Source organism: Scylla paramamosain, chromosome 22 (assembly GCF_035594125.1).
Source record: "Scylla paramamosain isolate STU-SP2022 chromosome 22, ASM3559412v1, whole genome shotgun sequence".
Taxonomy (NCBI): Eukaryota; Metazoa; Arthropoda; class Malacostraca; order Decapoda; family Portunidae; genus Scylla; species Scylla paramamosain.
Genome location: NC_087172.1, coordinates 5462501 through 5477500, shown reverse-complemented (window position 1 = coordinate 5477500; position 15000 = coordinate 5462501). Strand labels below are relative to the sequence as shown.

The window sequence follows — 15000 nt, the reverse complement described above, 5'->3', positions numbered from 1 at the left end:
GGAAAAGGAGAAAACAAAATAAGGAGAATGGAGGAAGAGAGAGAGAGAGGAGGAAGACGAGAAGGAAAAAAGAAGAAAAGCTACTTAACGATAAGAAAGATTACAAAGACTACAGGAAGAAGAAATTGAGGGAAGAGAGAGAGAGAGAGAGAGAGAGAGAGAGAGAGAGAGAGAGAGAGAGAGAGAGAGAGAGAGAGAGAGAGAGAGAGAGAGAGAGAATCATAAAACAACTGCAGAAGAAAACCAGAGTAAAGTGATGAGGAAGAAAGGAAAGAGAAAAGAGGAAAAGAAGAAAAGAGGAAGAACTGAGAAGCGATGAAGAAGAATAACGCAACAAGAAAGAGCAAAGCGGTAAGGAAGGAAGGAGTGAAAGAAGAGAAAGGAATGGGAGAAGGGAGAAGGAATGAAAGAGAGAACAAAAGCAAAAGAAAAAATATGATCATTTGCTTCACTGACTAATGAATTATTTGACAAAGTACATGTGTCAAAGAATTAATAGAAGATAGAGCGATATTTCTCTCTCTCTCTCTCTCTCTCTCTCTCTCTCTCTCTCTCTCTCTCTCTCTCTCTCTCTCTCTCTCTGACAAAGTATACGTGTCAAAGAATTAATAAATGATAATGTAATACGATATTTCTCTCTCTCTCTCTCTCTCTCTCTCTCTCTCTCTCTCTCTCTCTCTCTCTCTCTCTCTCTCTCTCCTTGGTGCTATATTCCCACGCCCTCAAAATTAATAGATGGTAATGTTGCATGATTTCTCTCTCTCTCTCTCTCTCTCTCTCTCTCTCTCTCTCTCTCTCTCTCTCTCTCTCTCTCTCTCTCTCTCTCTCTCTCTCTCTCTCTGTCTGTCTGTCTGTCTGTCTGTCTGCTGTATTACCACACCCTCAGTTAAAATCACACTTGCCCCAATGCAACTACCAATTACACACACACACACACACACACACACACACACACACACACACACACACACACACACACACACACACACACACACACACACAAGTGCAAAGGTACAAAGGCACACATGTGGAATGAAAGCATCGGTCCTGCAGTCTGTATCTCTCCTCGCCACACAGAAGCATTGATATATCTAATTTCACCCTCCCAATGGCCTCTTCTTTTAATTCAATTCAAGGAGTGTGAAGGAGCAAGTCTTGTGTAAAATGTAACCTTCTTGCCACTTCGATTTCCCACACTCCCTCCCCGCCACATGATGGGAGGGCATCTTTAGGCACGCGACGGGAATGATTTATACTATTTAAGCTCCCAGGGGCGCCTCTCCTTTCATTAATGCGTGTAAAGGTGGAGAGGAAAAAGTCACTTCGAAAATACCCTTGCAATTTCCGTTCTATTTTTCCTAGTACGGAATAAGTGGGCATTTTTATGTGTTTTTTTTTTCTTTTTTTCCCCCTTTTCTATGCATTCCCAGCCGTGCACATAACAGTAACCATAACCACACGCGGTAAATAGAGTGAACGCACAGTCCGCGGCATCGTATGTGACGCAATAAGCGAACGCGGCTTACAGAACTTCATAAACAGCGTGTGGTAGTTCCATAAGCTTCGCAAACTCGGCCTTAGATCAGTCTTGAAGAGCCCGAGGTCTTGCAATACCGAGGCGGAAACTTCCCCTTTAACCCGCAAGACGAGGAGGGGAGCCAGCGCCATCTAGTGAGTGCTGGGCGAGGCTGCGTGGTGCTGGAGGGAGACGCCGGCACATTCACCTCACGACTGCAGCAAGACATTTGGTTCCTCTGCCTCCATCACCTGTAGAGTGTCCCAGCGTGCTCTACAGGTTTCTACAGGTATACATACTCTATTCGTTTTTTTTTTCTTTTTTTCTCTCTTTACCCTCTTCTCTCTTTCTTCCTTCCTCCAGTACTGATGTAAGAGTTGGTTTCCTTCCTCTCTTCCTTCTTTCTTCTCCCGGTAAAGTAGTCTTGATTTCATTCCTTTCTTCCTTCTGTTCTTCCTTCCTTCCTTCCTTTTTCCTCTTCTTCCGGTAAACCAGTCTTCATTTCCTTCCTCCCTTCCTTCTTTCCTCTATCCCTCTTCTCCCAGCAAAGCAGTATTCATTTCCTCCCTTCCTTCCCTCCTGTTTTCCTTTTTTTCCAGCAAAACAGGTTTGATTTCCTCCCTCCCCCATTCCTTTTCTTCTTCCTTTCTTCCTTTTTTCCTCTCCAGATGTAGGCTTAGCATTGTCCTTCCCCACTTCCGTCTCTCATTCTTTACTTCCTCTCCACTTACTTCTCTCCTTTATTCTTCTCTCCTTCCCCGTTGTAGGAGTCTTGACATCCCCCCTTCCTCAATCCCTTCCTCCTTCTATTCCTCCCTGTCTCCTCCACCAACGTTTCATTCTTGATTTCCTTCCCCACTTCCTTCTCCCCTTCCTTTGTTCTGCTCTCCTCTCCCAGAGTAGAATTCATGATTTTCCTTTCCCTTCTTTTTTTTTCTTTCTTTCTCCCTCCAGCAGTGTAGGAGTCATTCCCTTCCTCCCTCTCTCCGTTGCTTTCCTGCTTCTCTCCTCTCCCCGTGTAGAATTCTTATTGTCCTCCACTCCTTCCTTACCTCCTTCCTTGCTTTCCTTTCTTTCTCCTCCCTCTCTCTCTTCGCTACTTCCCTGCCTCTCTACCTCTCCAGTCTTCATTCCCTTCCCTCCCTCTCTTCATTCCTTTCTTTCTCCCTCCACCAGCGCAAGTCTTCATTCCCTCCCCTCCCTCTCTTCGTTACTTCCCTGCCTCTCTCTCCTCCGCCAGTGTAAAAGTCCCGTCCAGCACAACAAACAGTGTCCTCTGCATCTTGGTAAAAGTCTTGAGGGGATTGTCTCGCAAAGCCGGCGGGACTAGGAGCAAGAAACAGGACAAAGTGAGCGGTCAGTCAAGATTTCCTTTCTTACAAACTGAGGTGCCGCGCGAACGGGGAAGCGCGGACCGTGTCGTGACCCGCGGCGGCAGACACAGTGCAGTGGTCTCATCAGCTCGCAGCAGTCATCTTTATCCACGGCTAATTAGTCTCCAGGAGGTCATCACTGGGGTTCTTCATACACGCCACGCCGCCACACACACGGCATCACCACAAGTCATCACCACTGCCTCATGAACCAGCAGCACATCACACTCACCACAACATCACACCCACATTTTTCACAAGGACAAAGCAGAGGTTAAGAATACAGAAAACGTAGGGGCAAAGAAAAAGCAAAGTTGTTTCTTCCAAAAAATAAAGAAAAGTAGAGAAGAATTTCCAGGTCACAGGGCAATTTAGTTCACACGTGCACCTCAATCTGTTGCACCGAAAAGCTGCAAGGTGACACACGCCTCCCTGCTGTCGCGACACTCATCCCCCTGGGCTCCTGTGTCACTATGCAAAGGCAGCCCACCACCACACCACCCTCCCTCACCACCACACCACCCTCTCCCACCACTACACCACCCGACCCTACCACCACACGACCCAACCCCAACCCCATCACCACACGACCCATCCCCACCACCACACCACCCTCCCTCACCACCACACGACACTCCCACCACGTCTCCCACAGGCCGGCCTTCAAAGGAGTGGCCGCCGCCGCCGTGTTGACTGAGTGTGTCTGAAGGGGAGGATGAAGGAGGCTCCCCAGGTATGGAGAGGAGTCGCCTTCTTCCCTCAGGGCAACACGTCTGACGTCATCCTGCTGCCGGCGAGATGCTCAAGGGATCAGGGAGTGTCCTGAGTAAGGCAGCAATCCAGCAAGCCAGTGAGCCAGTAAGCCAGTAAGCCAGCCAGTAAAAAAAAAAAAAAAAAAAAACAAGCCAGTTAGCCAACAAGCCAGCAAGCCAGTAAACCAGTATGTCAGTAAGCCAGCAAGCTAGTAAGCCAGTATGTCAGTAAGCCAGTAAGCCAGTATATCAGTAAGCCAGCAAGCTAACAAGCCAGCCACCCAACAAGCCAAAAATCCAGCAAGCCAACAAGCCAATAAATCAGCAAACCAGTCAGCCAGCAAGACAGCACGCCCACCTCCGCAGCAGGGCGTGACGGGTGAGGTGGCGTGACAGGCAGCACCTCAGCTGAACATAAATGCGCCTCACCACACAATTCTATTACCACCACCACCACCACCACCACCACACTCTATTATCTTTATTACCAGCATCGCACTTTCTTCTACAACACTCCCTGAACCACTCACCCCCTCCCCTGCTCTCCCACCACTGCCCCCACCATCAGCCTGATAGAAAGACCGCCACCTCCATTGTCTGCCTTAATGATCTCACGAGTCCGCGCCGCTATATCCTCCCAGACGCCGGCCACGATAAGGCGTCTCGGTGGCAGCGGCGAGAGGCGAGAGGGGCGGCCCGCGACAAGACAAGAGGACGCTGTGATAACTTCCACGACTGCACCGCGAAAATCGTCCACCACTCCAGCGCGTGAAAAGTCTTGTGGTGTTACGAGGCGGCGCTGCGGACCGGAAGCTTGAAGTGTCGAGGCGGAAGGTGGGAATGTGACGGCGTGAGTGTGAGGACGAGTTGCCACAGACCTTGCGGGAAAGTTTGGAGGAGAGGGTGAGGCGCGGAACTTTTCCTATCACGGGCTTGTCAAAAAATGTACCCAGCTGCATTCCTCCTTTGCTGACACACTGCTGCCTTCCATCAATCAATCAACCTTCACACAAAACTAAGCTTGTAATTCGAAAGGAAAGTAAAGAATAGATGTTTTTATACTCTTGTCCTCAACCGCTCCCTAGCAAACCTGCATCGGATCATCAAACCTTCGCTAATTAAAGAGAAAAGTGAATACTCGTAAGTGTTAATTAACAAGTGAACATAATTAGACTAATGGAGTGGAAGAGTTGCTTGTTTCAACTTTGGCTTTGTTAAATATGTGAAAGAGACAGTAATTCTGCCTAAAACGCTCTTTCTCCTCCTCCTCCTCCTCCTCTTCTTCGTCCTGCGCCTCCTCCTCCTCCTCTTTTCCTTCCTCCATCTCTCCTATCTCCTTTTCTTCTCATTACACGTCATATCTTTCTTCTTCATCTTCTCCTCCTCCTCCTCCTCCTCTTCTAATCCTCCTTTTTCTTCACCCATTTCATGTTTTCTTATTCTTTTCTTTCTTCTCCTCCTCATCCTTCATCTCCGCCTCTGCTTCCTCTTCCTCGTTAGTAAATTCGCAAACTTTCCAACTTTTATTTATGTTTATTACTCTTACTTTTTTTATTTCCTCCTACTTACGTCATTCTTTTTCTCTTCTTTATGTCCTCCACCACCACCACCTCCACTTCCTCTTCCTCCTCCTTTGTCAGACTTGCAAATCTTTAGAAATGCCGAGAGCTAATCACTTTTGCCTGGTAATCGTGTTAGTGTCCACAGAGGCGCCGCCAAACCTGATTAAGAGAGAGAGGCGAGCAAACATCACACCTCACCTGCCGCCTTACGTATACTGACACTGCTAATGTTGTTGCTGCTGCTGTTAGTAGTAGAAGTAGTAGTAGTAGTAGTAGTAGTAGTAGTAGTAGTAGTAGTGGTAGTAGTAGTAGTAGTAGTAGTAGTAGTAGTAGTAGTAGTAGTAGTAGTAGTAGTAGTAGTAGTAGTAGTAGTAGTAGAAAGCAAGGCGCGGGCGTGATTGGCTTATTACAGGGTAAGGTTCCCACGTGATTGGCTAAAAAAAAGGGGCAGGACAAGCACGTGATAGGCTGATTAGAAGGCAGAGCACCCACACGATTGGTTGATAAAAAAATACAGGACGAATGCTTGATTGACTGGTTAAAGTACAGGACAGCCATGTGATTGGCTGATTAAAGGGCAGGACGCTCACGTGATTGGCTAGCAATGAGAGTAGTGGCTTTTCAGTGTTTATATAGGTACAGACGCACGTAGGACACACACAAACTCACGGCCTCCAGCTGCTGCCTGTTGCTGCGTCACGGGAACTAAATTGAAATATACACAGTATCATACACTTTACTTCACCAGGTTGCCAATCAAGTGACGCTGACGGGCATGGATCTCCACCTTCCTCTATCATCTGCCAGTCTGCCCACGTCCACAGCTCTCCGTCCACCTCCCACTCGTTCCAGCAGTGTGTCCATAGCTAAACTCCCTGTCTTCCTCTTCATCACCGGTGTGCACAAGCTAGCAACTAACTCACTATTAAACACTGCTGCTGCTGTATGTGTACATGTATTAGGTGGGTAATTTAAAGGCTGAAGAGGGAGGACATCAGTTTGGACATGAAGTGCTGGAGGTGGGGCGAGGGTCAAGGGGTCGTCAGCTCTCTAAGTAATGCTGCATCAGTGTATTTTTATTTTGGGTTTGAGGGCAGGATGTTTTCAAGTTCCCAGTGATATTATTTTGTTTTTCATTTTTGTTCATGTGTATTTTTTTTATTTCGTTTATCTATTTACTTTAGTTTTATTTTACTTTACTGTTATACTTTTTGCTTATTCATTTATTTTTATCCTGTTTTATTGCACTGTTATACATATTTTTTTTTTGTAATGGAGTTATAAATCATCTCTAGTTATTCATCCAGTACAGTTACATCTTTATTACCTCCATTCTGACTCGCAGCCAGGGACTGAACATGACCGGAAACTGTCTGTACTGGTAAATGGAGTAAGTGCCGGGCGGGGAGCTGAGGTTCACGTGTGCTGAGGTGAAATGGGTGACTGGAAACGTGTTAGTATTGTGTTCTCAGGTAACCGGCAGTGCATCTCGAAAACTCATGAAAGCTTTTACGCAGCAGCCAGGAGAGCGAGATTTATAGCAAATGCTGAGTCTTGTTCTGAAACAGTTGGCCGGATATATAAAGTGATACAGGAACCACTCGATTTAACGAACCAACTGTGGGAGGGGAAGGCAAGGTTTCTATATCCGAAAGTTCGCTACATCCGAGGCTTTGTAATGTTTTAAATATCACCATAACGGAAAATTCGTTACATCCGACGGCCGTTACAGCGAGGTCTTTTTGTCTTTTCGTGAACTCAGACAGCTAAGTATTGCGTTCTCAGATCAGTGCTGGTTCGTCTCTAAAATTACACCGGATTTGCATCGGAACTTTCCCTCACTGTCGTTTTATGAAGCAGCATTAAGCCGACATTCAGTTTCCGTGTCAGATTTGCGATGTTTCAAGGACAGTAAATGTCTCACTTTTATCGAAGTCGCAAGAATTTAGTGTATTTATTCAACACTTCCGTCTTATGATTATCAGTTTACATAGATATATTAAATGGATTAGATAGATCAACTTAAATATAAATGTTTTATGAATAAGGCAAATCATCTTGAATATAAATGTTGAACAGATAAAGCAAAATCAACCTGGATATAAATATTGTACAAAACAAAACCAACTTGAATAAAATGTAAGAAAAAGGCAAATAAAACCTGCAAGAAAAAGCAAGTCAAACCAAATGTTGAACAAATAAAAACAAACCACTGTAGAAATAAAAATTTTATGAATGCAAAATAAACTAAAATTCGGTGATGTGACAAGATGGTAGAACAAAACAGCATTACTTCCTTTCTCTCATTAGTCACCCACACAATCGTCGCAGGAAGGCAGGAGTTGCAAGTTAGAGAAATCAAGGACCTCTGCTTCACTTCACATTTCCTGAAGTAAAAATGTTCCTGGTATCTCTTTAACATTCAATCTCACCTCGTTTCCTGCTGCACTCTGCCTGACCTTCCTACAGCGATTGCCACGCAGTATGTTGCCATTTGAAAACACGTATACTCTTTTTTATATAATTCCCTCAGTTATAATACTACCACCGTGTGAGTTTTGTATGTATTTCACTCCTGTATTGACCTTTTCACAGCACTGAAAGCAATGTATGAATCTTTATAAGCATCCGGAAGAAAGAAAGAAATTAAAGGAGTAGAGTTTGCAATTTTTAGTCTGTGTAACGTCTGGAAGGGAGTGTGAAATGAGAAGAAATGACCCAGACTGGTTAATGAAAAAGCGTCAATGTATGAAATAGTAGTAAATGAGTTGATTAAAAGTATTGTATTAATATGGGTTAGTATTAAATGCAGTAACAGTTGTATTTTGTCAAGGGAAAGCACAATGCTGCGTGTGCCGGAAGCTACGGTTATTGTCCATGTTATGACTTGTGTTTGAAAATGTTGTGCAGTGAAAGTAATGAATGTATGGCTTGTTTTGTTGCTCCGTGGTATTATTTAACAGTTTTTGAAAAGCAAGGCTATACGTAGAGAGATTGTTGTTTTTTTGTTTGTTTATTTGTTTGTTTATTTGTTTGTTGTTGTTGTTGTTGTTGATGTAGTAGTAGTAGTAGTAGTAGTAGTAGTAGTAGTAGTAGTAGTAGTAGTAGTAGTAGTAGTAGTAGTAGTAGTAGTAGTGCAATAGTAACAACAGAAGCAACAGCAGCATTATCAATCCTGTATTTATCATCACCACCACCACCAACAACACCATTATCATCTCACTAACTATGCATTTCCCCTCCTCACACACACACACACACACACACACACACACACACACACACACACACACGGGTCACCCCAGAAACGAGACCCATTAGCGGCACAGGTGAAGCAGGTGAGGTGCGGGAGGGCGTGCAGGTGTTCGTGGGCGTGCAGGTAGGCGTGGGCGTGGGCGAGGGCGTCACCTGTAGCATACCTGGTGCGATGAGGGAACTTAGGATGAGATTCCGACCAGATGAGACAAGCCTGGTAATGAGAGGTAGGTAGGCAGGTAAGTAGGTAGGTGAGAGAGAGAGAGAGAGAGAGAGAGAGAGAGAGAGAGAGAGAGAGAGAGAGAGAGAGAGAGAGAGAGAGAGAGAGAGAGAGAGAGAGAGAGAGAGATGGGGGAGGAGAATGAAAATTGAGAAGAGAAGAGAAGAGAAGAGAAGACAAGCCTGGTAATGAGAGGTAGGTAGGCAGGTAAGTAGGTAGGTGAGAGAGAGAGAGAGAGAGAGAGAGAGAGAGAGAGAGAGAGAGAGAGAGAGAGAGAGAGAGAGAGAGAGAGAGAGAGAGAGAGAGAGAGAGAGAGAGAGAGAGAGAGAGAGAGAGAGAGAGAGAGAGAGAGAAGAGAAGAGAGAAGAGAATGAAAATTGAGAAGAGAAGAGAAGAGAAGAGAAGGTAAGGTAAGGTAAGGTAAGGTAAGGTAAGGTAAGGTAAGGTAAGGTAAGGTAAGGTAAGGTAAGGTAAGGTAAGGTAAGGGAAGGGAAGGGAAGGGAAGGGAAGGGAAGGGAAGGGAATATAAGCAAAGGAAATGAAATGAAAGGAGAGGAAAGGGAAGGGAGGGAAATAGAAGGGAAATGAAGGGAAGGGAAAGGAGGGCACGACGGAAGACGAGAAAGATGAGAATGGAGAGGGGATGAGAAGAGGAAATGAGGAGGATGGGGAGGAGAGATAGAAGGGATTAGAGAAAGAGGGATATGATGTGGAGGAATTAGGCAGAGAGAGAGAGAGAGAGAGAGAGAGAGAGAGAGAGAGAGAGAGAGAGAGAGAGAGAGAGAGAGAGAGAGAGAGAGAGAGAGAGAGAGAGAGAGAGAGAGAGAGAGAGAGAGAGAGAGAGAGAGAGAGAGAGACGAGAGAGACGAGAGGCGAGAGAAAATAGACAAAGTAGACAACACAAATACGAAAGAAGTTAAAAAAAAAGAGACGAGATTAGATAAGAAAATATAAAAAGAGGAGGAGGAAGAGGACGAAGAGTGGAGGCGAATCACAACTGAATTAAACCTTCGTACTTGAGGTGAAGTTAAACGAAAATCTAAACTTATACCTCAAGGGGAAGCGTGGTAATGGCAGGTGACTTCCGGCTGACTGACAGGTGAGGGGAGAAGTGGAGCAGGAGAAGGAGAGGTGAGAGGATGGGATGATAGAACAGAGGGTACGGATGGGAGAGGAAGGAAGGAATGACAGGGAACAGAGAGAGGTGGGAGAATGTGTAAAGGGACAAGAACGCAAAAGAGAAAGAAATGAATGTAAATGGAATGAAGAGATAGGAAAGAAAGGAAAAGAATGACGAGAATTGGACAGAGGTAAATAAAAAGAAACAAGAAAGAATAAAAAAAGGAATGAATGAGAATGGAAAGGAGAGATGGGAGAGGAAGAAAAGGAGTGACGAGAAATAAGAAAGAAGTAGAAGAATGGGGAAAAGGAAAAAAACAGAAAAAGAGAAAGGAATGAACGAGAATGAAAAGGAGAGATGGAGAGAGAAAGGAAGGAGTGACGGGAATCAGGAGAGAAATAGGAAAAATCAGGGAAAAAAAGAAAAAAAGAAAGGAAAAGAGAAATAAATTAATGAGAATGGGATGTCAGAAAAAGAGAGAAATAAGAAAGGAAGAAAGGAGTGATGAAGACGAAAAGAGAGATAAGGGAATGGAAAAATGGAAGAAAAGAAAAGACAATCAAAAGGAAAGAAAAGGAATAGAAGGAAGACGGAAGAACAGAGGAGATATATGAATAAGAAAGGTAGGAGAGAAATGAGGAAAAAAGAGAACAGAAAATGAGAAAGTAAGGGATAAATAAGAAGAGAAGACAGGAAAGGAGAGCAGGAGGAAGAGAAAGATGAATGAAAAAGGGAGACATAGGAAAAAAATGAAGGACAGGTGAGAAAAGAGAGATAAGAGAACTGTGAAAGAGAAACGAGGAGACAAAGAAAGGATAAGAGAAGTTAAAGAGCAGGAGAAGAAAGCAAGTAGAGGAGAGAGAGAGAGAGAGAGAGAGAGAGAGAGAGAGAGAGAGAGAGAGAGAGAGAGAGAGAGAGAGAGAGAGAGAGAGAGAGAGAGAGGAAAAGGAATAAGAACGGATAGGGAGAAGCATTCGCAAAACAAGGAGGAGGAGGAGAAAAGAAGAAAGAGAAAGAGGAAATGGAGGGAGGAGAGGTAAGACGAAAAAAAAAATGAAGAAAAAGAGAAAAAAAGTAAATGAGCTAAAGATGCAAATGAGTAAAGAGGGGGAACGATAAAAAAAGAAAAAGGGAAGTGAAAGAGAAAAATAGAGAATGAGCCAAAAATGTAAATGAATGAACTACTGTATCTGTGTCGAGGAAAAAGAAAAAGAAATAGAAAAGAAAAGGAGAGAGGGAAAAATACAAAAGTGCAGACAGCGAATGGGTGAGAGGGGAAGAATGAAAGCAATGATTAAGGGATGAAAGGAAAAAAATAAAAAGGAAAAGCGAAAAGAAGTGATAAAAATAACGTGTGGGAGGAGAGAGAGAGAGAGAGAGAGAGAGAGAGAGAGAGAGAGAGAGAGAGAGAGAGAGAGAGAGAGAGAGAGAGAGAGAGAGAGAGAGAGAGAGAGAGAGACGCAAGACAAGACAAAGGAAAGAACGAATGAAAGGCGAAAGATAAAAGAATGAAAACGAAAGAAAGAAAGAAAGAAAGAAAGAAAGAAAGGAAGAAAGAACACATACATAGAAAAAAGTGTGATGAAAAAAAAATACAAAGGATAATGGTAAGAAAAAAAGAGGAGGAGGAAGAAAAGTAAGAAAGACAAACTCGATAAAACACAAAGAAAAGAAGAAGAAAGGAAAAGAAAAATAACAAACGAGACGTGTCAAGGAAAGGAAGTTACAAATGACAAGAGGAAAATAAAAACAAAAAAATAAAAGAGAAAATTCAGAAGGAGGAAGAAGAAGAGGAGGAGGCGGACACGGAGAAAAGTGCAAAGAAAATAAGAAATGAAGGAAAGACAAATAAAAAGAAGAGAAGAGAAATGAAAAGGAAATAAAAGGAAAATAAATAATAATGAGATGAGTGGAGGAACGGGAGAAGGAAAAGGAGAAGAAGGAAAAGCGGGAGGAGAGGGAAAAGGAGAAAGAAGAGGAGGAGGAGAACGAGGAAGAAGAAGAGAAGGAAGAGAAAGAGGAGGAAGTATAGGAGGAGGAGGAGGAGGAGGAGGAGGAGGATTAACTCTAAAAAGACAAAAGAAAATAAAAAGAAGTGAAGGAAAAAACATCGGTAAAAAATGTGAAAGAAAAGAAGAAAAGAAAAATAATAATGAAAAGAGTAAAACAAGGAGGAGGAGGAGGAGGAGGAGGAGGAGGAGGAGAAGCACCTGAATAAGCCTCATCTTCAGCACTACAATAGACTAACTTCGAGCTCCTCAGGTGGTGGTGGTGGTGGTGGTGGTGGTGTGGTAGTAGTTATGGTGGTGGTGGTGGTAGTAGTAGTAGTTGTTGTTGTTGTGGTGGTGGTGGTGGTGGTGGTAGTATTAGCCCAGCTGCACTCTTAAAGGTGACCTGCATCCCTCCTTCTCCTCCTCCTCCGCCCACTGCCCCTCCATAACACACGAAGTATTACTCAATACGCTTCTTGCTTCACTTGCTTTGGTTCCTGGAAGTAAAACTCTCTCTCTCTCTCTCTCTCTCTCTCTCTCTCTCTCTCTCTCTCTCTCTCTCTCTCTCTCTCTCTCTCTCTCTCTCTCAACTTCAAGACAATAAAACAGCGCCATCATAAAGTCATAAAAAGAGGAGAAAGATAAAAAAATTCACACACACACACACACACCTGACTTTTTTGAACCTCAGGATATTTTTGTTGGAATATATTTGTGAAAAAACGCTTTTTTTTTATGAATACGGTGCGCATGTGATAATTATTACATCCCCTTTATTAAATTTATGTTACCCGTGGCGGTGTGCAGGTTGTTGTTGTTGTTGTTGTTGTTGCTGTTGTTGTTGTTGCTGTTGTTGTTGTTGATGTTGTTGTTGTTGATGTTGTTGTTGGTGGTGGTGGTGTTATTATTGATCTCTCATTGATGTTCTTTCTTGTTATAATTAGTAGTAGTAGTAGTAGTAGTAGTAGTTGTTGTTGTTGTTGTTGTTGTTGTTGTTGTTGTTGTTGTTGTTGTTGTTGTTGTTGTTGTTGTTGTTGTTGTTGTTGTTGTTGTTGTTGTTGTTGTTGTTGTTGTTGTTGTTGTTGTTGTTGTTGTTGTTGCTGTTGGTTGTTACTGCTGTTCTTGTTTCTGTTGTTGTTGTTGTTGCTGGTTGTTACTGCTGTTCTTGTTGCTGTTGTTGTTGTGGTGGTGGTGATGGTTTTTGTTGTTGCTATAGTAACAGTAGTAGTGATTAGTGACAGTTGTTTGGTCATTATAGTAATAAAAGTAGTAGCAGTAGGTTCAGTAGTAGTAGTAGTAGTAGTAGTAGTAGTAGTAGTAGTAGTAGTAGTAGCACCACCACCACCACCACCACCACCACCACCACCCATCACCACCCATCGCAGCATGACGACACAATCAGGAGCTATCACAACCTTTACCATCAATATCATCAATGCTTCATTACGCCCAATCATTAGTGTCGCTGATTCCTTTCCTGGTCTCCCCTTATCCCCATCCCCCAGCATCCCATCCCCCTGTGCCACTCAGGAGGGGTCACCGATCCCTCCCCCTCCCCCCAGTGGGCAGTAATTGGGGCCGTTATGGTGGTCCTGTGTTCCCATTGATTACCTCTGCTCTCCTCCATTACCTGATTAATATTCACCTTTATCAGCTCATGACCCCCTCTTTCTCTCTCTCTCTCTCTCTCTCTCTCTCTCTCTCTCTCTCTCTCTCTCTCTCTCTCTCTCTCTCTCTCTCTCCGTATTTTTTGTTTTGTTTTTGATAGGTTTCTTTCTGTCTAATTACTTCATTTGCTTCTATATATTTGTTTGTTAGTTAGTATGTATATCTGCTTTTGTTTTCTGTGTATTTTCGTGTGCTTGTTGGTGTTCTCTCTCTCTCTCTCTCTCTCTCTCTCTCTCTCTCTCTCTCTCTCTCTCTCTCTCTCTCTCTCTCTCTCTCTCTCTCTCTCTCTGTGTGTGTGTGTGTGTGTGTGTGTGTGTGTGTGTGTGTGTGTGTGTGTGTGTGTGTGTAAGTATGTGTGTGTGGGTGGGTGATAAATTTAGAGAGAGACAATATATGTTTTTATTTTTATTTTATTTTATTTTATTTTTTTTTGTTACACAGTTGTTGTCTTGGGACCAATTTTCTTAATTCATTTACAATATGGACGCTTATTTCTGCATTATGATACCTGATTGAATAACAACAGTCACACTTCACACGTTCACACAAGTTTCTTTTCACGGCCATCACACACACACACACACACACACACACACACACACACACACACACACACACACACACAGTCACGCTCAGAGGACAAGTGACATCGCACTCCCTTCCTCTGTGCTTAGAGTTTTCCCGCACTCTTAACTCCTCTGATCTGCTAAGAATCTATCAGCTGTCAGATAAGAAGATTGTCAACAGATCAAAAGACTTAACATTGAGGGGAAAGGCGAGACACAGTAGGAGTAAGTGTAGAAGGTTACATGACTTGTGACCTCGACTGTACAAAAAGAAGAGCGAGTCAATAACATAAGAGGTGTTGCGGAATGCCCTCACACTTTTTAACTTCTACCATCTTTTAATTTTTTCACCCACTCTATTCTATCTTTCATACCTTTTACTCTAATTTCCCTTTGTTTTCCTATCATAAGCGAACGAACGAACGAATTAAGAGCAGGAATACTTTACGTCATAATAACTGGTGTAGAACACAAGGCACAATAGAAGCGTAGCAAGGGCCTCTAAATTCATCTTATTTCTCACCACAACAGAAACAAAGGTAAGATTATTCTGTCACCCACATCCCTCCCTCCCTTCCCTCCCCTCCACCAGCGTCTTAAGAGTGTAGCAATACTTAATGATATAGAGACTTAGAGAAAGTACAAGAAACAGTAGAAGTAAATGCAGTAGATTCCTCTAAATTTACTCTATTTCTCACTGCAACAGTACCAAAAGTAAGATCATCCTGTCACCCTTATCCCTCCCTCCTTCCATCCCTCTCTCTCTCTCTCTCTCTCTCTCTCTCTCTCTCTCTCTCTCTCTCTCTCTCTCTCTCTCTCTCTCTCTCTCTCTCAGCAGCGAGCCACACAGCCACCTCTCTCATTAATGGAAGAGCCAGTTGTTTACAGTCCCATCGAGTTATTACAATACAGGAAAAAGGGGATCATTTCAACGCAGGTAAAACAGTGAATCTGAGTGATGAAAGACTGTCAGTATT

The 15000-nt window shown here is 43.5% G+C and overlaps 1 protein-coding gene across 1 annotated transcript in view; it reads left to right on the top strand.

Annotated features, from left to right (window-relative positions):
* The window catches only part of LOC135111900 (uncharacterized), a 20233-nt gene extending 16637 nt beyond the window's left edge, over positions 1-3596 (top strand). The window contains exon 3 of the mRNA XM_064025597.1: positions 3371-3596. Coding sequence (XP_063881667.1) covers positions 3371-3596 — 226 coding nt within the window. The remainder of the gene's footprint in view (positions 1-3370) is intronic.
* The last annotated feature ends 11404 nt before the right edge of the window (positions 3597-15000 follow it).